Source organism: Heliangelus exortis, chromosome 5 (assembly GCF_036169615.1).
Source record: "Heliangelus exortis chromosome 5, bHelExo1.hap1, whole genome shotgun sequence".
Classification (NCBI taxonomy): domain Eukaryota; kingdom Metazoa; phylum Chordata; class Aves; order Apodiformes; family Trochilidae; genus Heliangelus; species Heliangelus exortis.
Window position 1 is genome coordinate 33,979,531 of NC_092426.1, and position 15,563 is coordinate 33,995,093.

The following is a 15,563-nucleotide window of genomic DNA, read 5'->3' on the forward strand; positions in this document are numbered from 1 at the left end:
TGCTCTGCCTCTGTCCTGGGCTCCCAGAGGAGCTTGATCAGTGCTGCTCACCTTCAGGCCCCCCATTTAAAAGCCTAAAATTTTGCAGACCCTCCAAGTGCTTCAAGGTTGGGAGCAATGCCCAGAAGTGGAGGCTGGCACCTTCAAATCTTCATCCTCTATGAAGCACCAGTTGCAGAGCAGGAGCCAGAGGAGCTGCCATAGCAGGGGCACAGGGACATCCTTCCCTTGCTACTAGCAGCAGTTAATTAGAAGGCTGCTTGGGGAACACAGAATAAGTGAGAGAGAGAAGCTAGATCACAGACTGCCAGCATGGCCTGGAACAAGTCACCTCAGTTCTTTCTGCTTCAGTTTTCCTGTACTTAAGCTGGGAGCAGTAACCGGTTTAGCTCAGAGCCAGGTCCTGGGGTTGGATGCAGGGAGGTGTGTAAAGCACGTAAGAATAAAATAACACTGGCAGTTTGGTTTTGTAATACAGGATATTTATTACTGCCAGAGTGGTTTTGTAATGCAGGGGATTTCTTGCTAAATGGCAAAGATGTAGGAGATGAGTGGAAACCTGCCAGAGAATTATTTGGGTCTTTTTAGACTAGAATCTTAAAATAACAAGGTCATGTTTCATAGCAAAGATCCATGCTTGAAGAATGGGCTCAGGACAAAGAAGTCAGACCTAGAATTAAATTTTTCATGCCCTGGGTTGAGAGGCATACGGGATGTGGCACATATCCCATTTCAAAGGCTTTCATCATTGGCCTTTCCCAGAGTGCTGGTTGCTTTGCATAAATAGAGAATGTGTTTCCAGGTATCTTGTACAAAAGATCTTTGCATGTTTAACTCTTCCCAGTGTTTTTTCCTTTCCAAACACCATCTAGTAACATCTTATCAAAAAGAAGGACAGGGCTGCTAGAATTAGAAGCACAATTTTCTTAGTGTCTCAGTACTGGCTCTTTACAGTGGGTGCCACTTGCTTGCAAAGGGATTGTAGGGCTGCACTCTGAGGCTCTGTACTGGGGCTCCACTGGCTCACATTAGACCATGCCTGTACAGCACTGCAAAGTAAATGTCACAGGGCTTATTTCCAGAGGAACTGGCCTAGGCTAGTCTTGTCTTGTCCTCTTCTTCACCTGTGACAGCCTTTTTTTACAACTATGACAGTGAAGTCCAATTCTAATGAGCTTAATTCCCTAGGACCTTGTCTCAGCAAACCATGAAATGAGCTTAAACTTGCATGCGGTAAAGGGAGCCTGTGTGCTCTGAGAGAAGGCAGATCCCTCCCAGAACATCTTGACTCTCATGGATGTGGTGGCTGCTCTACTAGACAACAGCACAGTCTCAGGTCTGTAAAGCAGAACTGTGTGCAGAGAGACAGAGCCATCACCCAGCGTGTTGTGCTTAAGTTGTGTCTCATCCTTATACCTCCCTGCGTCTGCTTTAACAACAACAACAACAAAAGATATCCAAAAAAACCCAAACAAAAAACCCAAACAACTTGCAAAATGGCATCCTAACTATTACATCTTTGTCTTCAAGACCAGAGGAAGAATGCCCGCAGATGAAAGCAAATCTCTTGGTGTAATGACTGGTGGAGATGAGAAGCCTTCCTCAGGTAGGATGCAATCAGCCTGGCTCTCTCTAAGGTCAGTAATGGAGCAGAAAATGTCACTTCCCTGAAGGAGTCACTTCCCTGATGACAGCTTGCTAGCTGGCTGAGGTGGCTCTGGGGCTATTCTTAGCAGAACTTCTGGAAAAATAGTGACTGATGGACTTTGTATTAAAAATTCTGTGTTTCCCATGTATCGCTGTCCAGGCTTGGCTTTGTAAAGATATGCAGACCAAAGTAAGACCCCTGTCAGATCTGTGTGTACTGCATATTCAGCATTTGCTCAGTGAACAGAATTCTCCTGGTATAAGGAGAAATTTTAGCACAGAATGAACCTGGAATTCTAAAAGCATTGTGAGAGAAACAAAGTAGGTAACCATGGGGAGAAATCCAATCCTCACATCTCTCTTATCCATGCAGCGAAAGAATTTATAACAAACTGGGTTAAAAACTAACTTGTAAAATATTAACTAGTGGTGGTGCAGCTGCTTTTCCTAATAGCTTTTGAACTTGTCTGCCAAATTTAGCCTTCACAGAGAGATTGTGTTTTAGTGATGAGTTTTGTGTGAAGAGGCAGCATGCAGAAGAGATTGCTGGCACTCTCACTGGTACTGATGGGCTTCAGCTTTAGCCCAGATGCTGCTAAACACTGGACAATCCACATAAACAAGATAGTCTGTGAACACTCAAGATGTATGAAAGATTCATCCAGAGCTCAGGCAGAAGAAACTGTTCTTAAGTCAATAGCTCTCCCCTGCATGGAAGTTTTCAGATGTCTAATGAACTCATCCTGCAGCCTTGATATCACTGAAGTGAGCATCACAGGGCATCTGCCCGAGGAAACCAGGCTGCAAAGCTCTGGGGCCCCCATAATTACTTGTCTCATTCTGCCATAGCCAATGGTGTGACAAACTCTTCCTTTCTTTTTAGAACATTTAAATTTGATACATCTAAATCAGATGCATCTTAATACCAAAATCACCAAATAAGCCTCATCTAAAAGGGCCACACTTCCTATATGTGTCCCAGCCTTTAATTTCTGTTCCTACAGAAGTACAGCAGTAAAACTCCTTCTTAAATAAACAGAAGGATAAGCAAACCCCAAAAATACCTCCCATGCCTCCACCCAACTTGCTGACTTCATTTTCCATGCCATAATTTAAAACAATTTTAAAACTCCATTGACTTGCATAGACTTTGGACTGGAACCACTACAGAAATAAAAATACCATACACAGATAAATGTCCTTTGAAAAAAAAATATTTTTTTCTTAGATTGCACATTCAAAACTTGAGCTGCACACTTCATGGTATAGGAACAGTAGTTTGCCAATCCAGTTACCATCATCTAAGTGTGTTGATTAGTTTGGCTGAAGCCCCAAGGTGTCAACCTCAGTCAGCAGGAGATGGACCCCAAGTGTAATTACAGCCAGTGTCCAAGACACAACTGCTGGGCTGTCAAATGTTCTCAGTCTACATTGGAAATGCCCTGTCAGGGGGAGGTTTTGACAGAGCCTTCATGTAGATTGCAGTAGACCTTCGAGGAAAAACTTTTCCAGTTAGAGACTATGTTTTCACATTCATCCCCAATATTTTGCCTTCTTTTTGCCGTTTTCCAGCTCTCCCCATCTGCCCCCTGCTAAATGAATCAAGCAGTTAACTTCAGCCACAGTGCAACGTCACATCCATGCTTGCAAGCTTTCTCTGCCATCCTAAAGGTTACAAACAAGATCAAATGTTGGCTATGCTGGAGTCACTGCAGGTTCTATCCCAACTCTTGGGCTGCCAGGGAACAAGGGGAATTTTTTGCAGGCTGGATCTCAGCCACTGGGCATCTGTTTTTCAAGTCTTTGCAGCTACAAGGGCACACAGGGACCACTGCAGTACAAACAACGCATGAAGATAACTGGTTCTGATCAAGGACCTTGTTGGGTGTTACAGCAGAATTAGTTCCACTGTTCAGGCTGATTGCTGTTTTGAGGACAAGGGTGAAGGGACAGATGCCCAGCTGGAAACAGTAATGAGGCTGTCCTTCCCATTCCTACTTTTAGATTTTGCCATTAATTAGTGCTTTTCACCAACCACTGTTTTACTCTAGTAGCCACTCAAACAAATAAATAAATAAATAATATAAAAATTAAATAGTACTTTGTGCTTTGTTAGCATGATTTGTCCAGTCTTTGAAGCATTTTTCCAAGTGTTAATATTTCCTGCAAGTCCCAGCAATCCCAAGAGCCTGACTCTGCTTCCTTTTATATCAAGAGGAGCAATCCCAGCCTCTGAGGACTTGCCTGGCATTACACAGTGAACCAATGACTGATGGAGCAAATATCACTCAAGTGCCCTAATTCCTACTTTCATGCCATCTGCCCTTAACGGCACCAACTGAGATTTAAAAAAGATCAAGTTCCACAAAAATCAAATAAAGTCCCTTCTTGCTTTATTTTCAATGCTGTTTGTATAATGCCTGCAGCCTTCCAGGGACCAGGGTGCACTTGGTCTACTGTTGTTGTTGCTTTCCATTTAGCACCTTCTTTAAAGTCTTCAAAGAGGTTTTTTACCCTGGGAAATTCTGGTAAGCAAACTATGCATGCAGGACTGCATGTCTGTGCCATATGTCAATCTTCTGGTTTTCTCTTCTACTGTGTTGTATGTCAGAGACATCCACAAAAAAAGAAGATAGAGGCTGTTCTTCCTGCTTCTTCCAGGTCTGATGCTATCACCACAACAACCCAAATGGTGTCACGGATGGCAGAACAGAGAGCTGGCACTGCCCAGAGCCAGAAAAAAAAAACCAACCAACAAACAGCTAAGTGCTTGGTTTGGATGCAAACTGCAACCCAGAGAGCAAAGGTGGAAATCTGGAGCAGAACAATGTCTTACATGGATGCTGCATCTGGAGCATAGGTAAACTTCTCACATTTCAAGTCTGTTAATGGCAGGACTTGGTTCCCTCTAAACAGTATTGATTTAGAGTAATAAAAAAGATGTGATCCTCATCCCAGAGAATCTGTAATGTACCTTATTTTGTGCATCTACTCTTTCTTGTGCCCTACATAAAGCTGTTAGCACCAGTGGACAGATAAATGCTGCCCTGCTCAGTAGATGATGATAAGAGATGGGCAAACATCTCACTTGATGCAGCTCATAGAATCACTACGTTGGGAAGGGACCTCTGGAGGAGATCTGGTCCAACCTCCTGCTCAAGGCAGGCCAAGCTGGATAAGGTTGCTGAGGGTCTCTCCTCGAGTTCTGCGAATTCCAGAAGATGGCAATTTCTCTATGCAATCTGTTTGCACATTTCCATTTACGAATGATCCACATTTGCCACAAAGGCCAGCTTCAACTGGTTCATTCATTTTTATATCTTAATCAACAAGTGGGTTGTGCGGGTGCCTGTCAGACTGCCCACAAACTTCTCTTCTCCCTCTCCTCCAAAAGAAAAAAAGAAATTGTAGACATGTGTAAGGGAAACTTGGAAAGGAGAAGAGATGAGGATACCTGGGAGGGTTAACAGTGGCAAACAGCAAAAGTGAAATTGTGTATGTGAGCCTTTCTAACAGCTTCTGCCCCAGCTCATACCATAACGTCTACTCACACGGTGTTATGAAGTCTTGATCTGTGCCTTCTCTTGCTCGGTACCAGCAGTGGGCTCAGGGCACACAGGGCTGAGTGGCATTCTGTATTGCAGCCCTCCTTACCACTGGTGTGGGAGTGCAGGGGCATTGAAAATGGATTCCTGTAACTTAAACCAAGATGCTTGTCACTCAAGCCAGAATCAGCTGGGGTGGTTTTGGTTCAGTAGGCTCCAATAATCAGAGTCTCTGCTATCTGCATTTCCAACTGAAAAGGGTGCAGCTGTAATCTGCTCCAGTGTAGACAATCAATCAGTAACTCACAGGCTTCAAGCAGACTTCTGCAGCTCTCTCTGAGAAAATGCATGTGCTTGTGGGGTGGAGGAAAAAAAAACCCCTCGCTTGCCCTCTGTAAAGATGACTGAGGTCAGTCCTTAAAACACACCCAGAACAAAAACATATTTTTAAAAGTTATGTGAAATAGCTGCCACATTTTTGTGCGGTACCCTACTCCCTCATAAGAAATCAGGGTAGTTGTTTGTTGTTGGTTTTTTTAATGCTAAATAACGTAGAGCTTTCTGATGCCTTATGATTGACAACCAATGACATTTTCCTAGTCAACCATGACAAGACCTTTCATTTCTTATTCAGGTGGGCATGCAGTTCTGCTTCCAAGGCCATCTTGTCAAAGGTGCGCACGTTCGTCTCCTCCCGTACCTTCTCCCGGACGTGGAAGGATGCCCGAGCAACAGACCTGGCATTTTCTAAGACAGTCTTCTTCTCCTTGAAGATCTGCTCACTCCTCTCCAGCTTCTTCTCTATAGAGAGGAGGATTTCCCTGCGTCGTAAATCCTCGTACTGTTCCACCTTTTGCTTGTTCATCTTCTGCACTTTCACCTTCTCCAGACGGCTCAAGACCACCTTGCGGGCTTTTTCCTGGACAACCTCTTCAGCCACCTGGGCAGCATGCTGGAGCTTTCTCTCTGTCTCTCTAGCCAGGGCCTCCAAGTGCTCCTTCTGCTCCCTCTCTTTCTTCTCTGCTGCCAGTTTGGCTCTCTGAATCTGCATGTCCTCCCGCCTGGCCCTCTCCCTCAGCTCCTGGTTCCTCTTCTCCACTAGATGCTCATAGTTCTCCTGAGCCTTGGTTAAGTTCATCTCCAGGGAGGCCTTCAGCATTTCCTTCTCTTCTGCCTCTTGCCTGGCCAGTTCTTTGAGCAAGGCCTCATGCTTTAGCTTCTCTGCTTGGTTGAGCAGTTTCTTCTCCTTCTGCAGCTGCACCTCTTTCTTCAGCCTCTTCTGTGCAGCAGTGGACAGCTTCTCTTGCAGAAGCTGCTCCTCTCGCTCCCGGTGCTCCTTCCTGACCTCCTCTTTTGTCTTCAGGTTGTGCTCTTGATGGAGCTTCTTCTGCTTGTCCTCCTGGATGGCCCTCTCCAGCCTCTCCCTCCGCAGCCGCTCCTGCTTCTCCGCTTGCTCCCGCCACCTCTCCTCGCACACCAGGCGCTGCCGCTGCTTCAGCAGGGTGGCCTCTTCCTGCTCCTGGTTCAGCCTCCCCCGGCGCTTCTCCACCTGGCTCTCCCACAGCCGCTGGCCCTGCAGAAGGCTCCGCTGCTTCTCCTTCTCCTCCCGCTCCTTTCGCTGCTCGGCCAGGCGCCGCTGGCTGTCCCACTGCAGGTGTGCCGCCTGCCGCTGCTCCCGCAGGAGGTTGGCCTCCTGATGCTTGGCGATCATCAGCGCCGCGATCTTCTTGTCCCTCTCGGGCACCTCCGATAAGCCCTTCCTCCTCTTCACCTCCCTGACGATCCTCTCCACTCTCTGGGCGGTCTGGGGCGAGTGGCTGAGGTCGCCCAGGCTGAAGCTGCGCCCCAACAGAGCGCCGTTGGCAGCGCCGGCTGCCCCCCGACCCCGGCCGCCTGCCTTACCCCCGCGCTCCCGCAGGCTCTCCCCGCTGTAGGAGGACGAAGCCCCCGACTCGGAGGAGGTCTTGCCCCAGCTGCCCTCACGGCGCTTCTGCAGCGAGTCCAGGGAATGGCTTTTGGTCTTAGCCTTCCCCCCGCCATGGGACCGGGGCCCGCCGGCGGCGGCACGGGTTGCGGCGCGGGCGGCGGGGGAGGGCGGCAGGCTGCCGAGGGGCGCCAGGACCCGCCGCTTCTCCTCCCGGATAATCCTCTCCCGCTCCTCCCGGCACTGCTGCAGCTTGCGGCGGCGCTCCCGCTCGTAGGCCTCGTAGAGGCCGGCGGCCACTCGCATGGAGCGCCCAGGAGCCTCCCGCAGCAGATCCCCGAGCGCCCGCGGCAGCAGCTCCACCGGCCGCACGGCGCAGCGGGCACAGGCCTCCAGCGACCGCGGGCTGGTCAGCACGTACCGGCTGCCCTCCGCCGCCGCGCAGTCGAAGTTGTACAGGTCCAGGTGCAGCATCGGCGACTGCTCCCCGGTCCGGGCAGACTCTCCATCCGCCGTTGCCGCCGCCACCGCCCCCCCGGGCTCCGGGCAGGGCTGCGGGGGAGGCTCGGACGGCGGCTCCACCATGGCTCAGCCTGCAAGGGAGAGAGCGGAAGCGGGTGAGCGGGGCGGCGGGACCCACGGACCCCTTGTGTCTCCTCCGGCAGGGAGCCAGCCGGTGAAGGGCGGGCAGGAGGAGGTGGAGAAGGGTGGCGGGGTTTGCACCGGAGGTTGCCCGCGCTGCGGGAGTGCAGCTGGGGTGCGTTTGCGGAGGGAGTTGCGTGGGGTGCCGGGGGTGGGGGTCAGTGTGTGGTGTAGGGGTGCCCGAGCTGGGGTGTTTTGGAGACACAGGGATGGTTTGGGGCGGTCAGCGGGGGTGTTGGGAGTGTGCGCCTGGACACAGAGGGTGAAGGGGGAGTCTTCAGGGGGCGTGGGGGCGTTTGGGGTGATGGGGCTGTTTGGGGTGACGTGGGGTGCGTTCAGAGTCGCCACGGCATGCTCGGGCAGTGGGCGCAGGCTTGTTTGGCAATGAACGGGGATGCTGGGAGTGCACGGCTTGTGTCTGGGGCAGAGGTGGGGGAGTTGAGGGGGGTGCTATAAGCAAGGATGCTTTCGGTGCAGCGGGCTTGGAGGAGCGGCGGTGTTTTGGAGTGGGGGGCGTCTGAGCTGCATCCGAGCTTCGAAGGAGGATAGGGGTGCATGGGGGCGTCAGGTAGGGCGGGTGCGGGACGACGACCTCCCCCCCGGAGCCCCCGGCGGCACTCACCGGGCGGGTGCGGCGCGCAGCCCCGCGCTTTGTCTGGGTGCCGGCAGCCTCGGGGATCAGGCGGGCGGTGGCGGCTCCTCCATGGCACCCCGGGCCCGGGGCGGCGGCGGGCACGGCGGCAGCCCGCAGGCTGCGGTGCCCCGCGCTGCCCGCTGCAGGCCCCGCGCGGGGGCGGGCGGGCGCGGGGGAACCCGCCCCGCAAACCCGCGGCCGGGCCGGGGACAGCGATGCTGCCGAGCGGGGGTCCCTCCCCCCGCACCACCTCCCTCCCCCCGCAGGGGCCGGGCCAAGCGCTGCTGCGGCGGGAGCGGCGCTAGGGGTGGCTCAGGCGGTGGGCCGGGCCGGGCTCGCCAGGTGTGTCCTTCCCTGCAGACATCCTGCAGGCATCCTCCAGCCCTGTGTGCGCATCCTTCCCTCCCTCCATCCCCGTCTGCCCATGCCTCCGTCCCTTTGTGCACATCCCTTCCCTCTGTCCTGGCCTCCTTCCATGCACGCGTCCCCCCATCCACTTGCTCCTCTATGCGTGCATCCTTCCCCATGTGAGCAGCACTTCCAGGGTTGTGCCCCCAATCTTGCACTGTGCCTGCACACAAACTGGCCCACCTGTATTTACAGTTAATATAAACAAGGATAAAGGGGGTGTAAGAAGGAGGGGGGGATGCTAACCTAGTTTTACTGGACTGGGTAGCTGGTTACTCAGTTTACTGGATGCTAACCCAGCAAACTGAGCTGCATGCCTCTCTTGGGCCACATAGGGAATTCGTGGCAGAGCGGGAATGGAAAGGCACAGCTCTCAAATTTCAGTTCGAAGCAGTTTCTAGCCATGAAACCTTATTCCCTTTAGTGCTAATGCAAGATACTGCCTGCTGCAGGGATGTGCCAGGACTGGCAAGGGAGGATCTGGAGCAATGTTACAGGCAATACAGGACACCTTTGCGGGCACCCACTTTGAATGTGCTGGTTGCAATTACTTTGATAGTTCCCCCCATGATTCTGGGCTCAACAGCCTCATTGGCTGTAGGAGTGCCCTGATGTAGAAATACTGTTCAGCAAAAAGGGTTGCTGGTTGTGGAGCTGCAGACTGTCTGTGCCACACAGTGGAGTAACTCTGGTTTTGTCAGGTAGAGGACAGCAGTAGCAAATGCACCATTAACCACTGTGTTACTATTTCAGTGCTTTTCAGCAATTTCTCATTTAACCTCTACAGGTGCAGCTTAATCTTCTTTGCTTTAATAAGGAGGGACATGGCACTCACCAAAGGACTTCCAGGATGGCCCAGTACCAGGATATAGAGCAATGGAGTCACCCAAAAAAAGCCTAGGGAGTCATTGGGAGAAAGCTGAAGAACTGCAGGTTGGTTGTGGTTTCATATTGTACAGGCAGAGACTCTGAATTGTGTTCATCCCAGTGCTGATATGTGCACACAAGTAATGATGCATCCTCAGTGAGTGGGCAAACTCCACCAATAAACAATATTGACTCATCTGAATCTCATTCATTCATTCATCATCATCAGAGTCTGCAGGGGACTGTTATAAAACTTGGCAATTAGTTACGTCAAAAATCCTCAGGCCAGTGAACAGCTCTCTGCTCTCTGAAGAGCCCAGCTCTCTGGCTGATGGGACTAACCATAAATACCAGCTACAGCACTGTAGCTGTCAAGCTGTGTTTTCTCCTCATGGAAAATATTAAGCTGGTTAAGTGTATATACTAGGTAAGGGGTGGGCTTCTTGGGGCTTTTGGCAGATTGCTCTTTCAGCTTGTAGTGGGATTGTATTTGGGCCTTGACCTTTCAGATTTCCTTGTGGATATTAAAGAGTCCCATAAGTGGTCTCCAAATGCAACTGGAAGGGTATTAACTGGGAGATTTCAGAAGCAGGTGGATATGACTTTAGGAGACATTAACACACAGTATCCATACACAGAGTCATACCCCTACCTCATAAAGACTAAAGGAGATTTGGGATGGGGCAGGAGGAGATTGCTGGAGGGGCTGAAGAGACTTACTGCTAGTAAGTAATTTTCATACATGCAATTCTAAACCCTAATTCTCTGTTGGCTAGAAATGTCTGGAACTCTACTCACTTAGGTGGAGTGGTACCATAAAGTTACACTCCTGCTTGAATAAGCATTTTCCTTCTTTGCATTGCTGTTAATGATAGCAAGAGGTGCAGAGCAGTGAAAAACTATGACTACAGGTTGTGGGGGGTGGAAATACTTGTATTATTAGAGCAAATTTGTCTGTATGCTCTTCATTCCACATGTATTAATTACTTTCTTCCCATTGTACAGGGGCTGACCCCTTTTCTCCTTGGTAACATTGATTTCACAACCTGCTAAAGCTTGTTGGTAAAATGTTATTTGTTACTTTCAGTTCTTCCTTTGTTTTATCTTCTCTAGGAAGTAATTTGCCCTCCATCCTGTTTGGGTCTGTGCCTTACAAATGTTAGCAAATAGTTTCCATAGCCCCTCAGAGCCTAGGAAAACAGTATGCTGTTATTGGAAATCAGTCTCCTGTAGTTGCACAATGAGCTGTTGCCTTTCTTTTGACTTCCTCCTAGTGTGTCGGGCTCTCCCAGTAGCTGCTCTGAACTGAGGAGTGGGCTCCTGCCCAGCACTTATCCCTGTGCTGCCTGACACACGGTAGCTGTGTGCACAGTCCTGGTCCTGGTACCTTGTCTTCCTGCTTCTCTAACATCTCCTCATGTCCTCTTCTCTGATTTGCTAGCTCTTAGCTTGCTCAACACAATTTGATTTTCCAGAATCAAATGCCCGGTGAGGTGGTGGATTCTCCGTCCCTGGAGACATTTAAAAAGAGACTGGATGTGGCACTCAGTGCCATGGTCTCGCAACCGCACCAGTGGGTCAAGGGTTGGACTTGATGATCTCTGAGGTCCCTTCCAACCTGGCTAATTCTATGATTCTATGATTCTATGAACTGTTCCTCTCTCTGCCATGTGGAACATTAGTTGATGAATTATATCTCCCTTGCTAAATAGCTTTTTTTTATCACATTGAATCCTGTCTCCCTCTTGTTTACAATTCCTTCTCTGTCTTTCCCATTCTTTGTTTAACACAACAATGTTAAGCCCTAACCTGGCTATTGTGTAGCTACTCCAGCTCTGAGTCTACTCAATCCTTTTTAGAGCCCTCCTGGTTTTGCACCAGAATACTCCTGCTCCTCACCAGAATACTCCAGCTCCTTCCTGAGCCCTGGGGAGAGGGGGAAGGTGAGATCCTTGAGGAGAGGCAGGTTAGGAGCCCTCTGATGCAGTTTTTAGGCTATGGGCTGCTGGTATGTCCCAGGCAGAGTGTCCTTCTCTTTTTAGCTGCAGATGGTGCACAGGCATCCAGTGCCTTTCTGAGGGGGAGGAGGATGAGAATGTCCCTTCCCTGTTTGGAGGCAGCTCCTGCACTGCACTCAGACACATCAGAACCTCTCTCTTGCACAGCATTCCTCTGTCAGCTGGGTGGTTTAAGTAGTAATTTAATAATTTAATGAAGCGCTCGCTCTGAGGTCTTACTGATCCCCATGAGACCCTTGGCCCCTTCCCTCTGAACAGTCCCTTGCCAAATGCTGTAATCTTTCTTTACAGTCCTGCAGCCCCTCCACCCAAGTCATTTTACAGCTAATGCTGCTAATGCTGAATATAAAGTCCTGTGAGACTCTACATGCTCGGCTTGCCTGGTAGCCCAAGTCTGAGACCCAGCACGCCAGAATGTCAGTGTGACAGCCTGACAAAAGCTGAAGTCCTTCAGTCCTTCTCTGACAGACTTCAGTCTTGGCTCCTTCTATCCTCTCCTGTGCTTTGCCTTTTGTCACTCCCTGCTTCTGCTCTGTCTGCAGCCCTGGCACAGCCTGTCTTTCCCTTCCACTGTGGACTTCAGGATAGGGAGTTTGCTTTCCTCCTTCTGCTGCCACAAACTGCCTGCCCAGGAGAGGCAGGCAAAGGCTTATTCCTGCCCTGGGCTGTGGGTGCTGCTCTGCAGCCCCATGCCAGGTCGTTCCAAGGGAGCTCGAAGCACCCTGAGCCACTTCAAATTAGCAGCCCAAAAGCGAGGCACCGTCACCACAGCTCACAGCCCAGAGGCTCTGCTTAATGTTGTCGTCTGTGGTTGGGCCTCAGCTACTTGAGACGAGTCTCTAGAGAAACAGAGCTTCTTGCTGGGACAGATGTGCTGAGCAGGGAAGCAGTGAAGAGATGGGGTATGAGGAGGTAGCTTGAGATGGTGACATATGGTGAGGGACAATGCAGAGGGCTACTGCCAGAAGCAAAAAGTTTAGCAGCCACTGGGGACAGAGTTGCACTACAAATACTACATCATTCAGCCTAATGTAAAGCTGGAGTCTAAGGCCAGCACATGAGCCGTGCTGATGGTGAGTTATTCCTCTTCAGCTTGCTGGGTATTACTGTGGTGCATGCTCTTTGGTTTCTCACAAAAACCACTTGGTCCTCAGTAACAAAAGGTTTTGCTGGTCCTTGACTGAATGAATCTTCAGACAGTTGGCTCTTTATATATTAAGGCCAGCAGTGTTGCTTCACTGATGCTCTCTTGGGATCACAATGAACAGCTCTCTGCTTAGCTTTGTGCATCTGGCACATTTTACTTGGGCAAAAGCTGTTCCTAGGCCTGTCTGAAAAAAATACAGTAGGCTGGCAGAGAAATTTTTGACAAGGGAAAAAAATCCTTGTTACTGCCTATTTCCATGGAAACAAGTATAGATGTGAGAGTAGATTTTATTTGCTTTTAGGGATATTCCATTTTCAGTAGTTATTTTTGGAGAAATTAGAATACTGGCATGTTTTGGCCCAAACCAAATCCAAGATGCTGCTGCTGAACATCCGGCATTTGTTCTTCCTGGTTAGGCTTTATTTCTAATAGAGGCCTCATGGGTCATGAAGGCATTATGGAGCACTTGTACACAGTGAATCGTAGGGCCACAGGGTCATAGATAGATCTAGCCACAGGGTCATAGAGCAGACCTGAGATGGAGTAAAAAAATACATGAAACACTGAGAAATTCATATGAGAAAGTCCATGTTATGTGAGTGGTCAGAGCACACCACTGAGTGGGCTCTGCAGAACTATAAACCACATCTCCATGAGCTGTTATCCATGTGAAAATACCATGTTTTGCTTTTTTCATTAAAGAAAAAGCAAGTTTTCTGTTGAGTCTTGTTGTTTTCAGTGCTCACCAAAATCGAGCTTGGACAGGCCTCATTGTTCTGTGTGCAGAAGTATTCTTGATACAAACCTGGTTGTAGCCTTATGGTTTGTTTTGGTCAAGAAGTGCCTTCATGATAGCTGTGTACAACAATTAGCACAAGGGAGTTCTGGTTCCTGATCAGGATCCCCACCATTACCCCACTCTTACTAAGATTAATAGTAAGCATTGACCCAGAGTCACCTTTAATAAGCAAGTGCCATTGAATGTACACTCAACAGGAAGATGACATGCCAACACTGGTTACATTTTCAAGCTGTAGCTGAAAAGCAATTACTTTCCATTCATTTACTTGAAAACTATTGGGTTTTATTAAATGATCAATCTTGCATGCTGCTTCAGGTTCCAGGCTGTGCTGTTTATTCTAACACAACCTGGAAATCACAATATGAAGCCACTGATAAACAGTGGGAAATATGACTTTACCAGTGATGCTCTTCAGGGGGAGTAAAATACAAAGTGTAATCAAACAGAATATACTGTTAGATTAAAACAGGATATTTTCAATTACTTTTATTTAACTAATCAGAAATACTTATTAGCTGAATTAGCAGATTTCTACCTTGATCACAATGTGGACTCTATCAGTTATTTATAGGGGAATGCCAAAACTCTCATATCACTCCTCCTTCCCCTATCAGAAGCCATACCAAATCATGGTTTTCCAAGGTATAGTATTTAGTGTTCCGGTCTAAATATGATCTACTTTTGCATTCCTAGATTGTACTTGCTCTTGCCAGATGGTACCTTGCCAAGGAGCTTGCAGACAGAAAGAAGAAATTTGCTGTTTGCTTCTGCTGTCATCTGGGAGTGAAGTGCAACAGAGAGAATTAGAGGCAGGTCAGAAGGTGGGAGCTGAACCCTTCCTCACTTTGTTAGCTGTATAGCCATGTGTACCTCTGTGTAGAAGAGGTATATGGAGGCTTTGCACTCAGCCTGCTTTCATGTATGTTATAGGCTAAAGAGAAAGGCGAGGAAACATTAAGCCTATGATGCCTGCCTCCAGAATTCAGGAGAACTGAAAGACAAGTATCACATTCATGAAGGCATGGTGTTCACACACAGGCAGAGTCACACCATGCACCCACGTGAGGCCAGCAAGGCAGTCACCCAAGGCTGAGTTGCCCCTGCTGTTCTAACACTGTTTAATAATAACCTGAGCTACTGAGTCTGCCTTGACTACAGCCAAAGCCCCTTATGAATAATTCTGCTTAATTACAGGCAAATGTCTGCAGCTGAAGCCTACTACCCATAATGACAGGATTACATTTAAGTTCCTCAAAATAATATCTATGTCTGTACATTTACACTTTAGAGGGCTTAAACTCTACTATTCTTTTACAATAAGAGCTGGGATTCCTAAGTCCTTAGGCATCAGAGAGCGTCCATCCTGAACCCTGAAGGCTATACCAGTTCCAGTGTTGCTCAGATCCTCTCATCTGGATCCCATGTCATCCAAACCTCCCTGTGCAAGGAAACAGTTCTACCTGAAGAGTGAGAGACTGCAGATGGAGACTGTGCCAAATAGATTTTGCTTTTCCATTGGGCTGCTCTCTGGGAGTAAAGCCAGCTGGAAGGCTGCTGGAAGGAAGTCTTACTAACTCTGATCATATTTGCAATCAGTTTTTATGCCAGATGTTGCCTCAGAAAATATGTAAGTCAGCACACAGAAGTTTTAATATGCAGCTTTGCAAGTTGAAAAGGTCTGAGTTTTTCTAGAAAGGAAAGAAAATTAAGATTTACTGCTTCCCTGAGGTGTACAGAGTTACTAATCGTAGCCAAACAATGCAACATCATGTGGAAAGAACAGATGAGAATCGTTAAGAAATGTCCAGAAAAAAAAATTCTACTGTGTAATGAAAAGACTTCTTCAGCAAGCTTTCATTTTTAATAATAAGTCAAGAGACACCTGACTTTTTAAAGTTCATTTTCAAAATTGACAGTGAGAGGAGAATC

At 48.7% G+C, this 15,563-nt stretch overlaps 2 protein-coding genes across 2 annotated transcripts in view; one reads left to right on the forward strand and one right to left on the reverse strand.

Annotated features, from left to right (window-relative positions):
• Positions 1 to 2,843: 2,843 nt before the first annotated feature.
• On the reverse strand, positions 2,844 to 7,701 carry CCDC177 (coiled-coil domain containing 177). The gene has a single exon (XM_071744481.1). The coding sequence runs from the start codon at positions 7,699 to 7,701 to the stop codon at positions 5,812 to 5,814; it is 1,890 nt and encodes a 629-aa protein (XP_071600582.1). The 3' UTR covers positions 2,844 to 5,811.
• SUSD6 (sushi domain containing 6) overlaps positions 7,624 to 15,563 on the forward strand; it is a 98,012-nt gene continuing 90,072 nt past the window's right edge. The window contains exon 1 of the mRNA XM_071744493.1: positions 7,624 to 7,733. The gene's annotated coding sequence lies outside the window, so the exon portion shown is untranslated. The remainder of the gene's footprint in view (positions 7,734 to 15,563) is intronic.

What these genes read in the sequence shown, in the direction of transcription:
- CCDC177 (XM_071744481.1), bottom strand. Translation starts at nt 7,701, where the DNA reads ATGGTGGAGCCGCCGTCCGAGCCTCCCCCGCAGCCCTGCCCGGAGCCC.